Genomic DNA, 24,090 nt, shown 5'->3' with positions numbered 1-24,090 from the left:
CACAATCGGCCCTTTCTGAGGTGACAGATTGACCTGGGAAAGAGCCGCCATGGGCCAGAGCAGGACATTTTACATATGTTAGGAACATGGGGAAATAAACATATCATATAAAACTCAAGAAAAATGAAGGTCATTGCTGGGAGACAAGGAGCGAGGAAAGGATGATGGAGGGGTCGACTTTGACGAGAGTTAGTGGAGGTGATTTGAGACGGAGAGATGACAAAGAAGAGGGGTCATGGTGAAGAGAGAAGACAAGGTGAGAGTCGTGGGAAAGAGGAGAGAGGGTGATGTGAGCAGAAGAGTGATTAGAGAATGGAGGGAGTGGCGTCCACGCTCAGCCTCTACAGGTCACAAGGTGCAATTACACCCTCTGTCCTCCTGTGCTCAATGGCGTCAGTCTCATTTTTAGTAAAATGGTAATTCATTCACCTGGAAAGTTTTGGAAAGTCTTTTGAACACTTTAATACCCTGGTGTCCTGCTTGGAAGCTTTTCTGGTTTGTTTGATTGATTAATTGATACATCTGACTTGGTTTAATGAACTTGTAAACTGTTGCAGTATTAGTGTGCCAGCCACTTTCCTTTTCTTTTATTTTGTGATTGAGGTTTTGCATGCAGTATTAGTGTGCCAGCCACTTTCCTTTTCTTTTATTTTGTGATTGAGGTTTTGCATGCAGTCTAGGTTTCACTTCTCATTTCTTCTGGGTGCTAAAGTTCCTGTTTTTTGTTATTCCTTCTCTTTTGCTTCCTGCTCTGTGCTGATCGCCTCAATTCCTGATATCTCACTTCCTGCCCTCATGTATTCTCCCAACATTTTCCCCTCTTTTGTATTACGTCATGTTGACTCTTTGGACCCTGCCTCTGCCTTGAATACCTCTGGCTTGAATTACTTCCATGTATAAGGGCCTCTGCTTTGATTAAAATTGCTGGTTTTTGACATGCCACTTCACAGTATTACTCCACACCTTGGCCTTTACCGGACTCTTTTCTTCTCTTCCACTGCAAATACTTGCTTTTCAGTGTCTTTGCAGGGGCTTATATAAGCTTTTAGCATTGCCTTGGGTCCAGTAAGAGTTCCACTTAAGTGTAGGTGTTTCCTGGAAAATACTGACAGTCCAAAGCACCTCAGCTGTTGCAGGTTAATCCAAACATTGTAATGTTAGCATGCTAGCACTGGCATTTAGGGCAGACGGTAGCAAGGCTGCGCACTCTAAATCTTCCTCATTTGATTCAGCTTCCAAACCTTTATCACGATCACAGATTGGGCTCTTTGTTTAAAGGAAACGATTACAAATACAAGATTTATGAATGAAAAGCAAAAACAGCGAGTCACAGAAAAGCTTTGAGAGCGATAAGTCAGCAGCGAAACATCACCGCTGTCATGGCACTGAGCCATTTTCAACAAACAGTGGAAAAAAGACTAAACATCTGCGCAAATGGCGGTTTTAAAAGAACTGTTTACTCTCGTGAGCGCAACCTTCTCATCCAACATGGAGAGAAAACGGTTCCTACATGAAAATGCTGGCAACAGGTTTTGAGCTCGGTGGTGACAGAGTCATACCAGGACGATGTGCTGATGGCGAGGATGGATTTAAAAGCCGTGTTTACGTGTGCAAAATTTCTTCCGTCTGATCAAAATCACTCAGCAGTCGGCATTTGGAAGGATGCTAACGAAGCGGGTGTGATCATGATGTGATACTGCGCACGATTTACGCTTCTAATCAAGACAGAGCAGAGAGTTTTCAGGAATAACAAAGAAATGCCTTTCATTTCTAAAACGAATCGACTGCTGTGCAGCAATCAAACTACGCTCAAGAGGGACCAGTCTTGATTCTTTAAGCCTGTTTATTTTTATTGGTATTCATAACGGGCTTAGTTTCACCCACATTCTGAGGTTCAGCTGGTTTTCCTGAACCTCCCAGTTCTGCATCGCTTCCACCAGTCCAGCGCTCCACAGCCGCACTGTCATCCCCAACAGACTATAATCCCAGAGGTTTTATTTAGTTTAAAATGAAGATTAATCCGGGCTGATGGTTCCTGGCCGATCGGTGCTCACTGGTGATGTGGAGGACGTCTCGGTGGAGGCAGCTCAACCCGAGTGCCCCCTCTGAGAGGGGCAGCTCCAGCCACTTGTTTCTGTTTACTTCAGTCTGGTGCAGCCCGTCTGATGGGACGGGTATCAAAGAGGGGACGGACGCCTCGGACGGGTTGTTTTTGGATTTCCTCTCATTTGTCATGTTTTTTCTCTTCTTTTTTCTCTTCTTTTTCCTCCGTCTCCATAACACAGGGGGAACATGGAAGCCGTGTGACCCCCCTGGATGATTTATCAAGACATTTTTCTACCCATCACCCCCCCACCCCCACCCCCCTCTTCTCCCCGGGTAAAGTAAATGACTGGTATGTGGAGAGGCCACAGCCACCACTGCACCCCCCCCTCATCTCTTGAGCTATTAGGCCTCCCTTCGCCTCCCCCTGTGGAGAGAGGCAGATAAGGGAAAATTGAAATGAAGAGGGAAAATAGGGAAAGAGACATCACTGCATCCACAGGCGGACTCTTGTTCTCCTCCACTATCTCTGCCTCCCCCCCTTTGAGCTTGATTAGCCGCCGAGCTTAAGAGGCTCGTTATCAACCTTGGAGACGATGGAAGTTCATCGGCCACAGGACTTGACTGATGGAGATGGGGATGGAGGCTTTTTCTGAACGTGTGTGTGTGTGTGTGTGTGTGTGTGTGTGTGGGTGTGGGTGGGTGGGTGTGTGCATTGAGGAAGTGGCGTATATCTTTTTGACTGATGTGGAGCCACAGCAGAATGCCGGCAGTTCACTCGTATCCGAGGCTGCGGGGACTCCAACATGTCTACTGGCTGCTTCTTATTTAGTCACATGGCTCCTGAGAGCTGACCTCTGTTTTTTTTTTAAATAAAATGTTAAATGCTTACTTATAAACAAATATTCCCAAGAATGTTGGAGACAGATGCAAAATTTTCTCTTGAGTGCCGGCTTGTTTTCCTCGCTCCTTGGCATCAGCGAAGGTCTTATCTCATCCACTGGAGAGCTAAAAAGCCCATCCATTCTAAAATTGTATCTCCACAGTGTTGATTGCAGTCGTATGGAGGGTCGGTGGGAGGGGGCTTCTGGGTTTTTAGATCCCCATTATGGTTAGGTTCACAGAACTAAAGCCGGGAGCTTACCAGACATCTGTAGCCGCTCCTTATCTCTGCTGAGCCCAGCAGCTGGAAACTAGAGGGGCTGCTTGTCACATGTAACATCTAAATTCAATAAAAGCAACAATAGCTCTGGTTGTCCTGCCCTGATGCTGAATTCAGTTTTTCTGTTAATTGACAAGGCACTCAGGGTGAAAAGAAAACATCAAAACAACATAATGTGGTCACATGAGGTCACAGCAGCTGTGCTCTGTAGATTATTTCAAATAATCACCACCGAACGACAAATGTATTTTAATTCTATTTACGTCCACTAAAAAGTCCAATCTGGTTCTGCTCAAACCTGTCTCCAATAAATCTCTGTAATATTACCACATTAAATAGATTTGGTTCATCACAAAAGGAAATGGCGATCTGCAGCCATTTGCAAATGTTGTTTCTGTCAGTGTGCCAGTTTCAAGGCGAAACCGTCGGGTTATTCTGAACAACTGGGCCAGTCAGCACCATGATGCTTCTCCTGCTTCTTTCTCCATGTGCAGCTGAGGTTCTGCTGCATTACGGCTCAAGTCCCACCATGTTTTGTTTAACAATGAAGCGGTTTGATGGTTAGTGTACAGATCTGAATCGTGCAGAATTCCTCAGTGGGTAAACGACGGCCTCTTCCAGCACATTTCCAGGGTTCTTCTCTTTGGTTTTAACTGGAAAAGCGGCGCTCTAGATGAAGCCTGGTGTAAACTGAAGCCTGATATAATAGAGAGCTTAAAATAAAGGATGATGCTGCTGCTTTTGCTCTGCGTCGTACAGTATTTCCTTCCAGCTGCTGTCATTTTGCACAGTGTTTTGGTCGTGCAGTAAATCCCTCTATTTAAAGTTCTTTTTGATTAATCTTCTGTCCTGTCGGGTCTGTTTGCAGAACCAGTTCCACTTTCTGATGATCTCAGACTTGCAGTGAATTAAAGGTGGATATCAACAGAGGATGCGAGCCCACCAGTTACTGTTTCAAGCCCTACAAAGGGGGTCTTGTGTGGCTGTTGTCCTCCTTTTGATGAGAATAACTCATAATTGGAACAAAAGGCTTCTGTGGTGGAAACAGCGGGCTGGTGTACAGCGGCTGTTCATGATGCCGATGCCATCTTATGAGAATTCTGTTCCGGCTGAGGAGTCGACGATCGCTGTCTCTCCTCTCTGACTCTTGCCGAGGCCTCAGAAGGGCGACTGTGCCGTGTAAACATTCCCAGCTGAATCTGTCTGTCTGCCGCGGGTGATGCATCTATCCAACCCGTTTGTTTACCTGCTGAAAGAATGTTAAGAACATCGCCCCCATCCCATCTCGTGTCCATGGGCGTGTGCACTTAAACTAGAGCGTGTGATCAAGCCCCCCCGCAGAAAAAAGGGGCGACGGGGTGTTGTCGAGGGTGCCTGGCGATGCAATTTTTGTTTCCCTTTTGTATCGACATAATGTTGTGTAATGATCCAATGGGATGTGGATCTGGTGAATATTGCGCGGTGTTTAGTCTACCAATCACCACGGTGACAAAGAGTCTAGGTTTGGGGGGGGTGGAGGTGGAGGCAGGGGCCGGGGGTCAGAGTAGTTAGCGGCGTCGTAGGTCAGGAGAGAACAGCAGTGAAGAAAAAAAGTATACACGTATAGAAAACGCGTATGCTGAACTGTAACGTGATTATTGATTTGTTGTTTGCTGTTTCCTGCAGAGAGGAAATGAGAAATTCTGAATTATGAAGGCAAAAAAAACCCATCACCACATAGGTGATGATCGAGCACTGCCTGCAGTCAGAGAGAGAGAGAGAGAGAGAGAGAGAGAGAGAGAGAGAGAGAGAGAGAGAGAGAGCTGCCATATGTCAAAGCAAATACTACCATGTGTCGTCTGTAAACTGGAGGTGCTCCAGTCTCAAGTCTGTGGTCTGATATTACGAAAAGTTGCTGAAAACTTGATTTATCAGGGAATTAAAGATCATAGTTGTGTTGAAGAGCAGCCAGCAAAATCTGTTTCTTTAGCAGGAATTTTAAAAAAGATGCACCAAAAAAGCTAGCTTTTGATCATTTCTGCTGGTGCTGACGGTTTTATAAAGCATGAAAGTAAACAAGCTACAACTAAACGGCTGCAAAGTGCCCAAGAGGTGGCGGTCAAACACAGTGACGGTCCAAATAAAGCAGTTTAAGACTAGGAATTCAGCTGTGAATCAAAGATGGCTCCTAAAGTTTTATAGTTACCATCGCATCTTTATAAAGGGAGAAAGGTGTGTTTATGTTTTGCAAAATAAAGAAATAAATTTCTTTCAGGTGGACTTTTCCAGGATGTTGTTATGAAAGTGGACAGGAGTCACCCTCACACACACACACACACACACACACACACACACACACACACACGCACACACACGCAGCTCTGGACAGTTTAAACCTGCTCTGACTGTGAAAGGTCAGCACTCTCACCGTAACATGTTGATTTTCAGGCGTCTGGCGTCGCCGCTGGATGTAACATGTTTACTCTCAGAGCTTCGATCAGGTTTGACCAGCTCCACTTTTTGCATTATTTTATATTTATTTTACCCACAAAGTTGACAGACAGCAATAATTATTCTCTTCCTCCTTTGTTGCAAGGAAAAATACACAATATGTCTCAAATTCTTCAATATCAACTTTGCAAATGCTGAAAACTAAAATGGATTTTTTTTAAAATATTTATGTATAGGACAGAAAAGACCCAGTTGGTCCTAGCATGCACGCCCATGAGTGAGGTGTTTATTGCACCCTGACGATTGTTTGGTTGTTGTGCGTGTTCGGTCACTCCTGCACAACAGCCGAGCAGAAGAGGTGTCCACTCAAGAGTTATAGATCTTATTCACCCTTTAAATGAACCTTGAGATGCACTTAGGGGCTTGTTTCTAGCGGCCGTATATCAAGGCTAACAGCAGAGATCTACTTCGTAGGAGCCCAGCATGAGTCTCCGGTCTGCCCTCTAGAGGACTGAACCTGCTGCTATATGAATTTAAAGTCCATTTTAGAGATCTCAGTGAGTTCCTGTTTACTAAATGAACAGGCTTCAAACATGAAATGCAAAAATGTTTTATTTCTTTCTGGGAAATTCACTTTTTTATTGAACAAAGACTGAAACAATCGTTTATTCGACTGAGGGGGAGACGTAAAGTGAGCCCCCGGCCCGTCAGGCGTGTGTGTTCGGTGTGTTTGCCGGCCGTTCGCTATCTGAATGACAAGGTTCAGTAATCAAAGAATTTGTTGACCCTCCCTCCTTCGTTCACCTCTCCTCTGCTGCCACATCCTCCCGTCTCCGCTCTCATCCGTCTCATTTGTGCGTCGCCAGGCTGCAGCAGAAGAGTCCAGCATTTCTGCTGACGTGTGAACGTCCTGCAAGGCTTTTATTCACGGGCCTTGTCTCCCAACACACTATTTCAGTTATATTTAGGGACTAACAAAGCACCGTTGTTCTGCATGCATGACTTTACACTTTAAATCAGTGGTCTAATTCCCTTAATTGTCCGTCTGTAAAATACTGTATTAGATTCTAACCTATAAAAGCAAGTGAATTTACTCCTTGCTGCTACATCAAGACTATTCAGTGAGTTGAAATTATGCTTATGTTATTCCTTTAAGGATTTTTTAATTTTTAAAACAATAACTTTAAAGTATTACTCGTAGTTTTGCCAATTGAAGTCAACGCATTCATCTGATTCTATTGTTGCTACATTCCAGGACAGATAATGAAGGTCTGGAGCTCAGTGTGAAGTCAGATGGGATTGTTGATGGAGATGTCGGCTCCCACAGGGTATCAGATTTTAGTGGCTCTCTTTCTGATTTTCCAGCTCATCGAGGAATCAGCAACAGCGTCGTCCTGACTTGTTTATGTTTCTGACCCTAAACTCTGGTTGCATTCAGGGCACCAAAAAATGATCAAAAAGGGATCAAATAATCAGCTTACTGGATAAAAGCTGATCTGTTTTGGGAAGCTGAGTTTTCTTTAATAGTCATAAAAGAAAACAGCGAAGGTCTGTTCAGCCAAAACAAAGAAAACTTTTATTTTGGTCCTTGAAACAACCCTCATTTTTAAAGAAAACTACCTTAATAGACAATTAGACAGCATGATTACCAGAGGATCAGATAATTCCTGCCCTGCATGCCCCTTTGGCCCTGCTCTCTGCTCCGCACACACACACACACACACACACACACACACACACACTCTCCTGCACCATCGCCGACCTCCACCTATCCGTCTCTCACTATCAGCTGCTCCCTGCTGCCGTTGTTTTCAGAGGTCAGAGCTGTTTGTTTGCTCTGAGGCCCGCCGTCTGATAGCCGTGTCGGACTACGGCCGCCCCTCCCGTCCAATCTTAACCTCAGCCGTTATCAGCCGACTCGCCGGCAACTCCAACCTTGTCTTTTAAAAGGAACACTTCCCCTGGAAATTATGGAGACACTCTGGAAGATACAGCGTCTCTATCTGTCATGAAGGAGACCTCTGGACAGACAGGATGACAGTCTCAGGGAGTCCTCCAGGTTCAAATGCATCTCATGACCTCTGGTTATCCACACGCAAGTTCTTCACTGTGGTCAAGCCTCATGTTTTCACTTCAAACTTCTCTTTCCAAATGATCGCATGAATGAATTTGTTAGACCGAACCGAATCAATAATAAATGAGCAAAATGGTTTTTATCTTACAAAGGAGATGGCACAAGGAGGACGTTCGATACCAGGATCCCTGGGGTGAATTCCCCAGTACAACATGGCCGTCTGTGCCCTCACTGCGGCGCCACTTTAACTCGAGAACATGGCGGATTTTTTTGAAAGTCAGTGCCCCTCGTTCCCCTGGCTCGTCCCACGCCTTCCATGAGGTCATGATGAGGAGACGGAGGCATGCTAGCAAGTTTCTGATCCCGACAAGTTGTGCGGAGGTTGTGAGTCACATGTGCTGGAGAAACAGAGCAGGAGGTGGTCTTAAATCAACTTCTGATGCTTTTGTTGTAGCTTTTTCTAATCAGCTGCATGACCAACATTCTTTTTGTACATCTCAGTACTGATTTTAAGTCTGTCTGTTGCCTCCTTTGGTCACCTTGACAGATTACACCCTTAAAGACCCATACAATTTATTCTTAAATAACATTTCTTCATAACTTAATGGATCACACCGCTGCCCCACACCTTTATCAGAAGTGTCCCTTTTTTGTGAATGTAATGCCACCAGTTTTAGCCTGGTTGAAATGCTGCAAAATTGCCCTTTAAGCTAATTCAGGCAGATGTATTTGAAGCTAACTCCCCAACAGAGGAAGAGCTAATCATAGAGGACAGAGTATCTGGCTTCTAGAGATTCTTTTCAGGAGTCAAGACCAGTGGTGGAGTCCTCCAACATGAGGTTTATAAAAATAGGGAAGTAATAAGCTAATATTACCTTGTGTTTGGAATATGCTAATTTCTTTAACCGATAATTTGAAAACATATCCAAACTGTAAACGTCTTCACTTCGAACAGCGACGCAGCCTGTCCCGGGCAGGGCTGCAGCGGTCAGACTGACCACAGGCGATGGAGCGCAGCGGGGAGGTGAGTGCCAACCACCTGATTAAGCAACATGGAGGAAATGAGAGAAGCAAAAGGGTTCCATTTTCTTCAGGAAAACCCCAAAAATTAAGAATGGGAGGGGATGGACGAGGGGGGCCCTAGGTGGGATAATCTGTGTACATATGTGTGTGGTGGCAGGGGAGGATGCTGGAGGGTGTGCGGGGTTAAAGTCACAGATTTTAAATCAGTTCTTTGGCCTTTAACGGGCACAACAGAAGCTCAGTATGAGTGAGCAGAACAAAGAGGGCAGCAGTGGCCTCGACCAATTAACATTCCTGCAGCCTTTATGAGCCGCCCGGACCCGCCCCTTCACTCACACCTCATAAAAGTCACCAACATCAGTTCTTGCAAACCATAACTGTCATTATAATCCCATTAAAAACAACCCACTGAGCAATTTACAGTGAACACCAGGGCCAAGTGTGCCAGCAGAAGAGAGAGAACTCCTCAGCTGGAGCACACACCAGCGGGAACATTTATTGGGAGTAATTTGACTGTGATACAACAGTGACTCCATGAGTTTATGTTGCATGATTAGGAGAAAATTAGGTTAAATCTCTCTTCTTCTTCCTGCTTTCCTTATTTAATCTGAATGGCTCAGACATCTCTGACTGCTGAATGCACTTATTAGGTTGCGCCAAAGAATGCCTTGGCCACCAGAGGGCAAACATGGGGGTCGAATAAGAAGCTTTTTATTGTCGTTTCATAATTGTACAACGGATTTTTGTAGGTCAGCTGGAGGGTCAGTCCCGAGCCGCTGCAGTTTCAGCAGTGCCGCCACTGTGGGCCAAAGGAAACCCACCCAGACACAGAGTGAGCATGCTAACTCAACTAACTCAACACAGAAAGGTCTGTTATAGCTGGGGATCGAACCCACGACCTTCAGTTAATTCACCAGTAATTAACTAGGCCAGCCCTAATTGCTAAAAGGATGAATTCCAGTCAGAAACAAGAAGAGGAAGCAGCAGATGAGAGAGAGGAACACACACAACCATGTGATTGTCTTTTAATGGACCCCAGAGTGGCTCCATCTCCATAAAGAAACGAGACTGCAAAACAACATTATGGACTCGTCAAATGGTTGTGCCGTGACCCTGCATGGCCTCGACCGTGTTGGCCTATTTTCAAGAGTGCAGCGCCCTCTAGCGAATATCGTAGGGTTTACATTCATCGTCTAAACTGATTTGCAAGCTTATCAGGTCTTAATAAAAATATCTTTGTGTGAAGTTGCAATTGAATTTAACTTAGGAACCAAAGCGCTAGAATTGGCATATTAAATATTCCAACAACCATCTTTTATATACATGTTTTGCCCTATTTTTTGCCCTAAACCAAAAACGTCATTTTTCAAACTTTCAGAACTCTTTTGGGTTCAAATCAGGCGGGATCCCCTAAAATTATGTTTTCAGTCACATCAGCCATTTCTTCCTCCTGGCTTATTCAGCGTGGTCAGAACATGGCATCCCGGTGGTGACCAATGTGGTCACGAGTTCTTGGCACCGACGAGAAGCACTTGAATGTCCCTCTTCCTCATCTCTCTGGACATCTGGCACCAGGAGCAGGCGATGCAGAAGGTGGCGAACAAACAGTCTCGACAGATGGTGTCCTGCAGCGGACACAAACGTTATGTCATCAATCCCCCAAAAAGTAATAATTAGAGTTCTAGTTTTTTAAACAACTTCAAAATAAATGCCCATTTGTATCACTCGTGGAATGAAGAAGAGAAATGATTTTTCTCTCGCATGGCCTGTAAGTGTCCAGATTGCAAATCCAGGTTTAAGTCCAGTGATAAAGACAGCAGCAGCACTTAAGGCCTTACTTTGATGCCGTAGCGTTCCCGCATGGAGACCCTCATGGCCAAGGTGATGGGGGGAATACAGCCGATGTCCAGCAGGGGGAGACACAGACATTGACCGTACTTCTTGGTGGTTATACAGGCGAAACAAGGTAAGCACCAGAAGGCAAAGCAACCTAAATCAGATATGAGGAAGATACAGCAACAGGTGGAATATGACACCAGAATTATTTAATTAATGTTGAGTTTAAAGCAGACAAATGTCTTATTCTGCAGGTTGAATAAGGTTTTTCATTCACCACTAGCTGTCATGATATGAGGTCCAGGGACTCACACTCAGGTACGTCCTGACGGCAGTCACATATGCCTGACCCCCACTCATCAGACTCCAGGGAACTCATCACCGGCTGAGGCTGCCTGATGACCAGCGTGGAGGACATGGCGGCGCCTGGGAGATATCAGGATGTTACATTCGTGTTTAATTCAGAGCAGAAACATGTGCTGCTTGTTTGTTTCTTAAAGGCACCTCTGTGGTACTCTCTTTTTGTGGGGGATTCTAAAGTATTTTCTCAACACAGGTCCACCAGAATGTGTTGGTGCTTCTTCCTGATTCCTCTCAGTTTACCAATTAAAATGTGCTAGATGAAGCCAATATTAGGTCATAACAGGCCATACGCCTTAGAAAATAAAACATCTCAACCAGGACCTTAAAAGTATTTTAATAGCTATAATTAGGGGCTTTGAACAGATCTGTGGACCATCACCCCAGTGCTCCCAAATGCTTAGATTGAGTTGTCAACTGGGATCAACTGGTGGTGATAATGACACATTTGGATTGGTAAGGACAGAAAATAGCCTGTGTACTTATGATGTAATTAGGTCAAAATATACTTTATAAGCTTTTAATGGTGGTAGGAGTCACTGAAAAGAGAAAATTAATGTCTCTTTTCTAGTCTCACAGAAGGAAATAAAACACTTCTCTTAGTTTGTGACCACTATATAATAGCAATATTGATAATAATGATAATAGAAAACTCACCTGAAATAAATGTGTGACAAATAAAGGGTGAATAAAGCAGTCAGTGCAGCGTCCTCTCTGTTGACGTCTCTCTCTGAAACATTCCCAGATGGCAGAAACACCTTAGAACAAAAGAGAACAAGAACAAAGTGGACCAACAAGTCAGTCCAGAAACAAGTCCATCCTATTAGAGTGGTGATACACTGGAAGCATGTAGGTGCGGTGATGACATCATCATCATTTATTGTGACGTATCTCAAATCTTTTTTTTCATTTTGAAATGACTTTTTATGCTGCAGGACTTGCTAAGTAAGTCTGTTTTAGGCATTTTAGACTATGAGGAGACGGCAGTGCCTCCATGTCCTGCAACACATCCAGTCATTAAGCGAGCAGAACCATTACCAGATGTGTTCTGCTCAATCTGCTCAGCTCGCGGCAAGCGTGCGTTTACACCTGCCATCCAGACGGAACATCCCAGTGTCCCAGACCCTTTCATCCAAACGTGAAGCCAGCAGGCCAAACAGGGAAGTCCTGCCCCTGGGATAGCCCAGGACAGATGAGACACTGGCTTCCTCCCAGGATGTATGCTACCTCACTGGGCTCCTTCATGATGGATCTCCTCACAAGACCTTCAGGGAAGAAACATCCCGATGTCAGACGTCCTCATCTCTGCTCAGTTTTTGGCACCAAGTATCACTGACCTCATACTTATTGCTGTGAGCTGTGATTCTCCAACACCAGCCTCCTGCTGTCCACCCCTCACACTGGTGATGTCATTCCTGGGTCCACTCACTGTCCAACCAAAGTGGACGTTCGCCTCATCTGGGCTGCACCTGGACGTGTAAAACAGGGGCACTTAGTTCTTTAGAATCAGCGTGAATTAAGGAGACTAAACACACATTTAAAGTCAAAGAACTGATGGCAGTTATTGATGTGGACCACCTGTGAGTCTTTCTTTAGGAACAGAAATGCTCATTAAAAGACAACTAGAACAACAAGTCTTTAGCTGCAGTGAAGGGACAGGAAAAGGATTTACTGGGGAATTACTGTCAGATTTACTGACTTGGGACAGGGAAAGGGGTGCGATGGTAGTACTGCTTTAACCTGTTAGACAGGTAATTAAATACCAAGTGAATTATCTGATCAGCATTATCTTTGTGATGCTCGTGGCAGATTCTCTGAAACTGAAGATCACAAACCTAATCTGAACTAAAATGCTGAGAACAGACACAAAAATCTCCTCAACATCTGGACGATAATGTGGTGCAGTTATTTTGATTTCAAATACCAAATGTATGGCACAGATTAATGACACACGTAAGCGGTTTGATTCAAGATTGAAACGTGAGGCTTCGAAAGGCATCTTAATCAGGGTGTGACAATAACTGGAGCATCACCTAAAATCTAAACACACAAGGCAACAAGATACTGCCAAACTTCATGTCACTTGCAGATGTGGCAGGAAGTCCATGACCTTAAATTCAGAGAGGTCATGCTGTCATATCCATGGTTACATGGTTGCAGTCAGTCTATGTGGACTCAGAAGGACATAAATCTGCTGTTCCATCACGTTCTTGTGATGATGATGTTGCAGTTGGCCCCAAACTACAGGATTAAGTTTTTAGGTGAGGAATAAAAATGCCCTGTGGGGTTTGGTTAACTACAAATTCATGATAAATGCCTATTTTGTAGCTTTTTCCTTTGTGCTTTTAATGATTTGGCAACAGCCGGGAATGTGGTTTGCCAGACTGGAGAGTTTTTGCTGCCTGTATTCCAGGAGTTTTCCCATTCCCTTTGACCCAGATTTCTGGCTGACCCAGGTTGCTCCCCCCCTTCTCTGCTAACTTTGTTCCAGGAATCTCAACGAATGAGGAAAGTCCTGCACGTGAGCCTCGGCAGTAAAGCCTCCGTGACCACATGTGTGCAGAGAAATATAGTCGCTCTAACAGCTGTAGAAATAAGTGGTTGTGGCAAACACTTGTGCTTTAAAAATGCAAAAGATGGCGGGAAATCACACACTGTGCAGTGAGGAAATGCTTTGATTTGACACCATAGAGCACAGGGAAAGATTTGTTTGAGGATTTAATTGCGTATAAATTCAGTTTGCTCTGGGGTTGTCCTGCTATTTGCCAAGCCAGATAAAGCCACTGAACTCACTGAAGGTGGTCCAGAGCCTGAGCAGAGCAAACAGACAGCGGTTATGCAGAGGTTACAGTCCAATGTCCTTGGAAATCTGCCTGATCAGAGGTAGTTGAGTTCAGTGGGGGGAAACACATGAGTGGCAGAGGTTGCAAGAAAAAAATGTACATTTGCTTCAAAATATCAGAAGAATTTAGGTGACAAAATCATGTTTTCAGTGTTTTTGTGGCTGCCGTTGATTTCTATGGCGATTAGTTAATAAAAACTGCTGAAAAATAAAGGCTAAAAATAGTTGATTTTAGCAACCACAGAGACAGCACTGAGCCACCAGAGAGACTTGATCCACATTCTGCCCTTCGCTGATTTATAAATTATCGTGTCACAGGTTTGATAGGATGTTATCAACATGCAGCATCAGGAAAACCTCAGAGATCTGTTGGGGCTGAGATACAGTGAGGGGGTGGGGGGGGCTGTGAGTTAGAGGGGGAAACAAAAGAGGGAGAGACGGGGTGAGAGAGGGCAGAGGCAAGGGAGTCCGTCTGCACAGGAGCAACCACAATCTTACTGGAATCTGCGGGACAACCACTTAAATCCACAACTTTGTGAGTTTATTTTATACATTTATGGCCAATTGTTCTGTTTGCACTGCTGTTTTTAACATGTTTGAGATTAGATGACAGCAGAGAATTATCTCTGATACTTTTACAGTAACTAGGACATTTCCAGTGATATATGGAATGGATATCTATGTTTTCCACTTTTTGTTTTCTTGCATTCAAACTTTTCTGTACCTCCAATGGGGTGCTTCAAGATCCATGCAACTGAATTTAAGATTAATTCAGTTTAAGCAAGCAAATGTTTCCACTGAATACTGACCATAATCCATTAAATGTGTGTTTTGCATACACTGGATCTCCATGAAATCATTATATTGTGTGTCCTGTACTCAATAGCAGCATGTATACAGATCCTGTTTAGCTCCAAATCATTTCAGCCATGCACTAAAAGTGATTGCAAATACCTAGTTTCAGTTTCTTCTTGTCCTTATACAACTGACATATCTTCTGGAACACCTCTGAGAAATCACTCCAACTTTTACTGCTACATCCTGCATTTTCTCGTTACTATACACAGCTGATGAGCATAGCTAGGCTCCTGCGACTCGGGTTCACTGAAACGTGACTTCACACCAAAGATTTCAGGGAACAAAAGCTTGTTTGACACGTTTCCTTTCACTGGGGAACGGTATGTCTCCCTCTAGTGGTTATTTTACAGAATGACAAGAGCCTACTTTTTTTTTTTTTTATCTTATCTTAACGTAAAATGTCCGTATAGTTCATATTATTCTAAAATTTGGAATGTTTAAATAAATATCTGAAAGCCAAAACACATTGACATTGTATATTTTCTGTATGATTGATTAGTGACCATTAACATACTGCCTTCTGGTGGTATACTACAGTAAAGTCCCACTTTCTCTAATTTGGTCTGTTCAAGTCTTCTAATTTATTTTTGAGGCCATAAAATCATGACGCTACTGTTTCACAAATATATTGTCCAGGATACTTTAATGCTTTGAATCCAAATTAATCTAATGTGTTTACTTATGATTCACAGGAGCCTTTTCCCTTCAGATGCAGTAGTGGAGAATTCGGACAAGAGCGCAATGGAGGGCAGCAGTAAGACGGAACCTCCCACAAAGATCATGTTTAGGCCTCAGCTATCAGATGGTCTGAAGGACCAAAACAGCCAGACAGACTCTTTCCTCACAGCAGCACGGCTCATTCGGAATGGATGGAACAACAAGAAGAATGGAGGGAGACAATTTCACATTATTGACCGCTCAGTTCATCAGCCAGCTGTCTCCAAGCTGAACCCAATATCTGCTGAGATTATCCTAAAGGCATCCAGTATCAGGCTGGTGGCAAACAGCAGGAAGACAGAAAAGGACCCCTCCCAAATAAATCAGACTTGCAAGAAGGAATTCTCAGCTAAAAAGCAAGGAGAGATACAGATGGGCCAGGCAGGCATTGCTTATTTCCAGGTGTCTGGCTGTCGTGCTGCATGTAGACAGTCCAGAAGGTTCAAGGCTCCATTACTTCCTGTCATTGCTGAGATATAGAGTGAAAGGAAAATAAACCAGCAGAAACTGTGCTCTTGTGCAGGTTGCCCAAATGTGCATGTGGTCTACAACTAGGCTATAAACAGCTTGATTCTCTGTCATATATTGTCTATTTCAGTGCTGCTGTGGCCTCATCCACCATGAGGGAAGTTGCATGTTTAGTTAATAAATGCCCTTCTTTTAAGTGATTATGTTGTTAATAAAGGGTGGTCCCCTCCAATAGTCCAGCGGTGTATGGCACAGGCAGAAGAATCAGTCTCAGACTGCCACAAAATATTTACAATGCGTTACCTTGGGGAAAATGTATTAAGTAGCTAAAATCGTACTACAAATATGTCATAAAACTATCATACTGGGTAAAAACTGCCGAATCCATCGTCTTATTCCTTACATTCCTTTTTATTTACAAAGTAACGTTTTTATTAACTATTGACTGCTTCTCACCTGTTGAGCAAAATAATATATTTTTTGTTCAGTTACATTCGTTACGTCATTTATTTCCGCCTCCTCCTCTTCTTCTACTACTACTACTTCTTCGTCGTCGTCTTCAAAGTCGCACATGCGCAGCATTAAGCTGTTAAGAAATAATGGCTGTTGCGATGCAGATGGAAAATATTCCTGCGGGGCTGGCGGAGGGTATAGTTTATTTATTACTTCAAAGCTTACTATAAAATACCGCTGCTGTGATGCACATGGAATGACCCGGGAACTAGTAGCTTTAAAACACCACTGTCGCCGTTAGCTCACTCTAAGCTAATGTTAGCCGGCGTTGCGATGTGATGGCAACAGTTTATGTGCTAATAGGCTAAATTGGACTAGCTGCAGTCGTTCTGATTCCAAGGTCGACGAGAGCATGTCTAAGTGTGATGCAGAGAAACACTGGTTTGCGTCTCGACTGGTGTGTCTGGGGAGCACTGAAAGCAGAACAGACCGCTTTTAGGTTCGGACAAGCAGGCATGAGCGATTTAGGCGAAACAAGTCCTTTTACTTGGCTGCAACTCAGTCTTAATCCTACTGCAACAATAAGGCATTAAAACCACAGTCTTTTTCTTTTAAAGTTGTACTGTAGTGCTGAGATTAAACTGGACATGAACGTCAATCAGTTTGATTTTGTGTCTTTGTCTTTGCATTTGATCAACTTTGTTTGAGAGCATTATTCTTGTAGCTCTGGATGGATATGATCAAGAACTCATCTTTGGAGCGGAATATCTTTAGTTTCATTGAACTCCATTTACAGTAGACTTTTTAAGTTTTTAAATGTGAAGCATTTGCCATTATTGGTTGCGCTGGTGTGTGAGCCAACACAAACTGGACTCACTGGCTCTCAGCAGGTGGTGCAGGCGAGAAAAGTTAACCAAAAAACACACTTGACTCTAAACCTGCTGGTACATTTGGTACCTTTGTGAGAGGAAATGGCTCCTTACTGACACATTCTCCAGCAGCCATCTATAGTGGCACAGCCTGGTTTCTTTCTTTTTTTTTATTATGGGCTAAAGAACTTTGGGTTTCTGGGTTTGTTCGGATTTCTGGCTGAAATTGAAGAGTTACTCTTTTCAAACTTTCATGCTCGTTCGGTTCGTGAAAGGTCCAAAACCATCACGATGTGATCTCTCAGACCCAAAACACACACCCATCTGTCAGTTTAACACGAAGAGATTATATCGTAAAACAATCACGTTAATGAGATTGTTGGTATTAGACTAGTATTATTGACAGGAGCCTGTTAGGCTTTAGATGAATGTGGAGTCTCCCAGGGGATGTTTTAGAACTGGACTTCACTTGTAACCTTTGGACAAACCTGAATGTTGGCTAATTTAAGTCATCGTTAAATGGCGTCATGGTTCAGCCATGGTTTGTGAAAATTAGAATCTTTTTATGTCGCTGTGGTTTAACATTGTGTTTTCCAAAGAGGGTGACATCTCTCTCTGTCCCTCTGCTTGTGCGCAGTAAATAAGATGATAGAGGAGCACAGCGACCTGTTTTCCGACACGCAGTGTAAAATCTGCAGCGCTGTCCTAATTTCCACGTCTCAGAAGTTGACTCATTATCAGGTCAGTGAGTCCATTCTCCTGTTTCAGTGTCAGGAGACTTCATATTTGATGCTGTTACTATTCTGGGCCATACAGGGGATGTTGCTTAATTAATAATAAGTGCTCTTAATTAGTTGGATGCAGAATTTAAAAGTAATACTATGTTGTGTTTGTTCTTGTGCTTTCAGAGCAAGAAACATGCGAACAAAGTGCGCCGTTATTTTTCCACCCACATCCAGAAGGAGCCTGAGCTCAAAAAGATGAAATTGTCGACAGTCGACAGTGTGAGTAAAGTCCTCCCACCCTGGTTTTTACCCTCGTTACAAAAAGAAGAGTATATGTCTCTTTGCATCCATGGAGGGCTCATTTTGTAAACGGGAGAAGAAATCCTTGTTTTAGTTTGTAAGAAAGTGGCTGAAAAAGCGTACAGCTGAGCCTTGGCAGCAAACCATTGGCTGACCCAACTACAACGTGATCTTGCTCCTCTAGACATTTAAATTTACATTTCTCTGCAAGTGGTGGCAGAGTTTTTCTCACTTTGTACTCCTGATACTGGCTTTTTTTTTTTTTTTAAGTTCAGTATTCACCATAAAGAACTAAAGTCTGTTTGTAATGGGTGAATGGAAAGCATGGTTGCTTCATGGTTTGTGGTTCCAACAGTCAGACTGCAACAACGGAGACACGGACAGATCTAAAGTCTGTCAAGTGTGTAACATGAAGTTCTCCTCTCCTGTGGTGGCCGAGTCGCACTACCAGGGCAAAGTTCACGCCAAGAACCTGAGACTGAAGTCCGTTGGTCCACAAATGCCACGTGTGTACAACCAGTCTCTTTCTGGCATCTTTGTTTCCAGTTTCCCTACAGAAAATCAGAATTTTGAACATTTTCTTGTTATTCTTGGTCTCCAGTAACCGTTCAAACACCAGCAGCCGTTCAGCCCAGGAAGAAACCAGCAGAGGATCCCAGCGGCACAGCGGGCAGCGGCGGCGGCGGCGGCGGCGACGATGACGATAACGACTCCAACCGTTTCTGCTCCATGTGCCAGGCGTCGTTCAACAATCCGCTCATGGCTCAGCAGCACTACGTCGGCAAGAAGCACAGAAAACAGATGACAAAGATGAAGCTGATGGAGACGTACGGGCCGGCCACGGCTCCAGGTCAGAACACACGGCTGCCACACGGAGGTCGCCTTGGCACAATTCCGTATCCTGATTTTCTCCTGTTGTGTGAGCAGCTTCCACTCTGAAGGGCTACCCATGCACCATCTGTAAGATTGAGCTAAACTCTGTGGAGCAGTACCAGTCTCACATCAGTGGGGCCAAACACAATAACCAGTAAGTACACACACGACACAGTATTTGATGTAATCGTCACATTTTGATGCATCTTTATGTCTTTTATTTTTGAAGAGTGAAGAAGTTGAGCCTGAACACTACAGGAAGCCAAAACCCTGCAGAACAATCACAAGGGGGCAACGACCAGTACACCAAAACAGAAGGCCAGTTTGCTTCTGAGGGTAACCAGTACACTAACACAAATAACCAGTACCCAGCTGGGGGGAACCAGTACACCCCTGAGGACACGCGGTACTCAGAGGAGTATCACTTTACCTAAATGCACACTGGGATGGACCTGGAACTAGAAACAGCCCCTTTAAAACGTCCTCATTGACCCCCGTGGATCTGCAGTCTCTTCTCGGAGTGTAAATATTTTCAAACTGGTTTGATATGAAGTCAGACGAGTCACGCCTCTCTCAGCAGCTGCTGTTGGAGACCCCGACGGTGTAGCAGCATCAGGCTTCAACAGGTGGTATTTCTCTGAACATTCCTTTTTTTTCTCCTTTCTTTTACGTCAAATCACTATCATCTGAAAACGTAGCTGACTGCTGCTGAAAAATGTCAGCTTCACAGGTCCGAAATTACAGTCCTAGTCAGAAACCGTTAGTTTTGAAGATGCAAATGGTAGGTACATGTTGCAGGATGACATTTGAAAACAAGTAATACGACACCAGCTTGCAAACCTCCTTTTAGCTCTGGTCACGTCCACTGGGGGAGCGATGCTTAAGTTGTGTAACAAACTGGGTTGAGCTAATAAACAAAGTTACTTGTCTATCTTTTCAGGTTCCACAGGTGAAGGTTTAGAAATGTGCTGCTGTCATGTAATGGTTTTGGTACGATTTACTGCTCTACAGTAGATTTATGTCAAGAAACGAATTAACAAATTAATTAAGGAACAAGCTTAAATTACTTGATACACTACAGTGATCAAACTCCAAGGTGCCCTTAAAATGTAGACTTTATAAAATCTCTACAGTGTGTGACGAAGGGAACCAGGTCTATCAAACTGAAGCCCAACTGCTCTATCTAGCGGCGGCTTCACATTAACACCGTCTGATATCTTGTTTTAATAAAGCGCCTTATTTTAGGCCCGATGAATGAACCAGTATCATTGTGGTGCAGATGTCTGGCATCCGTTATCCTGAAGACCTGAAGAATACTAGAGCGGATCATAATCTAACAAAAAACACTATTCTAAAGTATAAAACTATATTGTTGATGGGAATAATTTCCCAAAAGTGCAGAATGTTATGAGGTCAGTTTTTGTTTGTTTTTATTTTTCGAGTGAAGGTGTGAATAAAGGTTCTGCCCCAATGGATGGTGGCGCTGTAACCAAACTGACCTTTTTTGTTATTTTTAAAAGAATAGATTTCTTATTTATCCGCTGGTGCAACGCTGTGACAGTCGCTCTAACAAGAAGCTGCTAATGACAAACTGTGGACACATCCCACTTGTTTGCATCATAAGAACGTTTAAATTCTAATAAGTTTCCAGTATTACTACAACTATATATCAGTACTAACAGCCAGATGTGAATGAGTCACATATCCAAGTCAGATTTATAGAAAAACAGCAGCCAAGTTCCTGTTAGCAGCTAACCTGAATGTTGTTGTGAATTCAGATTCTAACTTTGACCAGATTGTTTTCTAGGTTATGATGTCATTTTTTTTTAAAGTATTATTTTCAACTTTCAAGCTTTTGGAAAGTGTTACTTCAATGGGAACGACACTAATTTGATTCCCTGGAAATCTGAGCTTTTTTGTACTGGTTAGTTTGTTGAAGAGCTTTTAAACATTTTCAACCCTCTGACATCATGAAAATGGGGCTTTTTAGACTCTAGAGGAGACTTCTAGGAGCTTTCTGTAATTACTGTCAATAAAGATTGTGATGTAAAGTGCAGAGATTTTCAAGATTGATGTCAATATTAAGATATTTGGGTTTTTTTACTTTGTCCTTATAAAAGATTTGGTTGACTATTTTAGGGAGTGAATGTCTGAGCTTCTGAATAAATGAGAGAATTTATTTGGATGTAATTTATAACTCGGTGTAAAATATGAGAAAAGAAAATGGCCTTTTTGTTTTCCCTCTTTATGTGCTTGGTGTTCTGTGAGTTCCTAAGTTGTCTAAAAAAAGATTTTTAAATATGCAGCAATCTGTGCATTCAATAAAACTTTGAAGAGATTGCCTTTTGCCTTTTTGTGAATGTTTGAAAATACAAAGCTGCAATAATATGAACAGATTTATTTTGGTTACCAAGGCCAGTGGGACCCAAACCCAGCTGGATTGCGACCTTTGAGCTCTGGGTTCCGACACCCTTGGTTTAAATCAGCGGTGCCCAGATCCAGTTTTTGAGGCCTGCAGTGTGGCCAGGTTTTCTAACCTATCAGGCAGGCAACATTAAATTATCAACCATCCAACATCCCTGAATTAAACCTTCTACAACTGAACTGAAATATACAGGCTTTGAGACCCAAAAGTAATTTTTCTATTTTCGAGGCCTGATTGCTGGCGTAGCCTCTTGCATGAGCCGAACACCTTCATTAACGACATGTTCAAGCGCATCTAACATGTTCGGTTATAATTTAATATTCAACTGTTATTTTTAAGATGTCTCCTTTAATGGCGTTGGAAATGCATTCCCCTTACTGTCCACCAGAGAGCGGTATCGTTCACGTAATAAAACAGGACACATACTCTGTGATGTTGAAGAAGGAAAAATTACTTTGAAATCACGTTAAACTTAGCAATGTCTTTTGGGTACTGTTTTCCAAAGTGTTAAAACAGCACAAACTCAAATAACCACCACAACGTTACGTTCTTTATCTCACACGCTCACGACGCCCTCAATCGGCGCTACCCTGCCATTACAGTCATAGTGAAGACGCATTGAACGATGGGTTCAGTGACATAAAAACCGGTTTAAGGTCATCTGTCCCGTCGTAGTTAAGGGCTGTAAGGTATGAAAACTTTTCATTTTGGTTTTTTTAACACACTAGATTAAACTAAGAGACATCACAATGCCAACTAGAGTTTATTTCAACAGGGGATTAAACCCCAGGACACAACCTTGTCATCAAATGTGCTCAACCTCTGTTTAGTCCAACGCTCTAGAAGAAAAAAAGAGCCCACAAACAGATGTGCCAGAAGAATTGTTCATGTTTATATATAATGATCAACATTAGAAATACAGGTTTTTTCCAGTAATAAGATTCAAAAAAGAGATTATCTTAACGAAACCTACTGTAATGATTTAAAACTTATAGCTGGAAGAATCCTTGAGCAGAGCCCAGCTCAGAGGGGGATCCATGCATTTCCCTGTGTCATGGCTGCAATTTTAAAATGATTTTAGTCTGCAGAGACGTGCTTCATATAGCACTGGAAATAGATTTTTGTCTCACTCTGTATCACATGAATGTTATTAATCTTGAAAAATGGCTCCTTGGCCAATGACTCACCACAGCCATAGTCAATATGATAATGTGGGATACTTTCCAAGACAAATTTCACATTATTCCCCAAAAGCAGCACATTCAATCAGTGAATATTTAACATGGCTTTAGGAATTTGTGGGAAAGTTAAACATGTCAGCTCGGTGGAGTTTCTTGGCCATGGGGAGGAAGTGTCGTACCGCTCAGCTCTCCGTTACTCTCGTGTCTTCTTCTGTTTCTTCTGTAAGCCACGTGTTCCTGAGATCTAAAGAAGAATCAATCCCATGAAGTCACTGAAGGTTTTTGTGGCGTCTGATCTTTGCCTCATCTGTTCGAAAAGAGTTTCAGGTTCACATCTCAAATGTAGACTAAAAGGAAACATCACAGTGTCGGAATCTGCTTTAATCGGACTGAAAGACAACACTCAGGAAGGAAAGCTCATGTAACATAAGATGCACAGAGGGGGGAAAAAAAGGTCTTTTTTAACAAAATAAAAAGCAGATACCACAATGCTGCTCAAACCTTATATAAACAGGAAACACAGTTCCCAAAGTACTCTTGGATAGAGATGACCTAACAATAACAATGCACAGTGTATGCTACAGTTAGCCTGTAGCTGCGCTTTAATCAGGCAGGACTTTCTGGGGAGTGGATTCTTGTCTTACTGCAGTCAGCCAACAGGGGGCGATGGAGGCCGTTTCACAGGTTGTTGTTTTTTTCATCCATCTTTACAGTTTATTGTGGAAACACAGAAAGAATCTATCTCGTATGTCTTGTCAGACCACAACATTCTGAAATGACAATGCTCTGTTGTCAGATCAAGGACTTTTGTTTTACTGGAACACGCTCGTGTTTCCGCCTGTTTGATGTGGCGAGACGGTTTCCGGTGATCAGCAGTGATGACGCTGCATCTGTTGTTTGATGAGGGAAAAGTCAAATGTGTCTGCTTTTCTTTTTCAAATTAATCTTTGGATTTCTCTTTTTTTGGATTTCATTTTTCCAATAAGTGGAAGACCAAGTCATGGACAGCCAGTTTGATGCTTCATGGAGGCCTTTAAAACCTACAAAAATAAATGCAAAATTTAATTTGCTAAAACAAATATAATTTCAACCATATTCTTATTCTTTTAACCCAATTCAATGATTAGTGTATTTACTCACCAGCATTTCATTGTTTTACCTGCCAGCTGCAACAGTTTAGTTGTGACTTACAGCAGCTCAAAGGTGAGTCCAGCACCAGGTCAGGAACGGTTTCCTGATAACCGGAGGAGCAAAAATCCACACTTAAGGTCACATTTAAATGCTGAGAGGGCTCAAAAGTCAATATTCATGCCTGGTGCTTTCTGCAGGGACAGGACCCAAGGCAGGTGGGCATCTAGGCTTTCAAGAGGCTCATTTCCCATCAGCCATCACTCATTCAGGCACTTTGTTACTGACAGGTGGTCAGAAACACAAACGTCTGCCGTCTGCGC

The 24,090-nt window shown here is 43.1% G+C and overlaps 2 protein-coding genes and 1 long non-coding RNA gene across 4 annotated transcripts; 2 read left to right on the top strand and 1 right to left on the bottom strand.

Moving 5' to 3' along the window:
• Nucleotides 1-9,426: 9,426 nt before the first annotated feature.
• On the bottom strand, nucleotides 9,427-15,267 carry LOC101065826 (cornifelin homolog B-like). Of its 2 annotated transcripts, none has more exons than XM_029848414.1 (7): nucleotides 14,725-15,267; nucleotides 12,266-12,397; nucleotides 11,967-12,193; nucleotides 11,586-11,686; nucleotides 10,881-10,994; nucleotides 10,571-10,722; nucleotides 9,427-10,357 (listed from the first exon to the last, which is right to left on the bottom strand). In XM_029848414.1, exons 5-7 carry the CDS (start codon nucleotides 10,984-10,986, stop codon nucleotides 10,235-10,237), a joined length of 381 nt encoding a protein of 126 aa, XP_029704274.1. In that variant the 5' UTR covers nucleotides 10,987-10,994; nucleotides 11,586-11,686; nucleotides 11,967-12,193; nucleotides 12,266-12,397; nucleotides 14,725-15,267; the 3' UTR covers nucleotides 9,427-10,234. The 2 variants fall into 2 exon arrangements, with proteins under 2 accessions (XP_029704274.1, XP_029704275.1); XM_029848415.1 differs by having other exon boundaries at nucleotides 12,273-12,397.
• Nucleotides 14,149-16,010, top strand: LOC115252643 (uncharacterized). The gene is made up of 2 exons (XR_003890969.1): nucleotides 14,149-14,305; nucleotides 15,321-16,010. It is a non-coding gene; the product is annotated as an uncharacterized lncRNA (long non-coding RNA).
• Nucleotides 16,011-16,144: 134 nt separating this feature from the next.
• znf346 (zinc finger protein 346) lies at nucleotides 16,145-21,372 on the top strand. Its single transcript, XM_029848413.1, has 7 exons — nucleotides 16,145-16,461; nucleotides 17,773-17,876; nucleotides 18,044-18,139; nucleotides 18,516-18,666; nucleotides 18,762-19,010; nucleotides 19,088-19,187; nucleotides 19,263-21,372. Exons 1-7 carry the CDS (start codon nucleotides 16,413-16,415, stop codon nucleotides 19,465-19,467), a joined length of 954 nt encoding a protein of 317 aa, XP_029704273.1. The 5' UTR covers nucleotides 16,145-16,412; the 3' UTR covers nucleotides 19,468-21,372.
• Nucleotides 21,373-24,090: the final 2,718 nt, after the last annotated feature.

The sequence above is a fragment of the Takifugu rubripes genome, chromosome 15, assembly GCF_901000725.2.
Source record: "Takifugu rubripes chromosome 15, fTakRub1.2, whole genome shotgun sequence".
Classification (NCBI taxonomy): domain Eukaryota; kingdom Metazoa; phylum Chordata; class Actinopteri; order Tetraodontiformes; family Tetraodontidae; genus Takifugu; species Takifugu rubripes.
The sequence above is the reverse complement of the archived record's forward strand: the minus strand, read 5'-3'. Positions and strand labels throughout refer to the sequence as shown.

Excerpts from the sequence above, each read along its gene's own strand:
- LOC101065826 (XM_029848414.1), bottom strand. The coding sequence starts at position 10,986 with ATGTCCTCCACGCTGGTCATCAGGCAGCCTCAGCCGGTGATGAGTTCC. Across the intron at positions 10,723-10,880 it reads CCGTCAGGACGTACCTGAGT|GTTGCTTTGCCTTCTGGTGC; the intron begins GTGAGTCCCTGG and ends TATCTGATTTAG. Across the intron at positions 10,358-10,570 it reads GGGAACGCTACGGCATCAAA|GACACCATCTGTCGAGACTG; the intron begins GTAAGGCCTTAA and ends TGTCCGCTGCAG.
- znf346 (XM_029848413.1), top strand. The coding sequence starts at position 16,413 with ATGGCTGTTGCGATGCAGATGGAAAATATTCCTGCGGGGCTGGCGGAG. Across the intron at positions 18,140-18,515 it reads AATTGTCGACAGTCGACAGT|TCAGACTGCAACAACGGAGA; the intron begins GTGAGTAAAGTC and ends TGGTTCCAACAG. Across the intron at positions 19,011-19,087 it reads CGGGCCGGCCACGGCTCCAG|CTTCCACTCTGAAGGGCTAC; the intron begins GTCAGAACACAC and ends TTGTGTGAGCAG.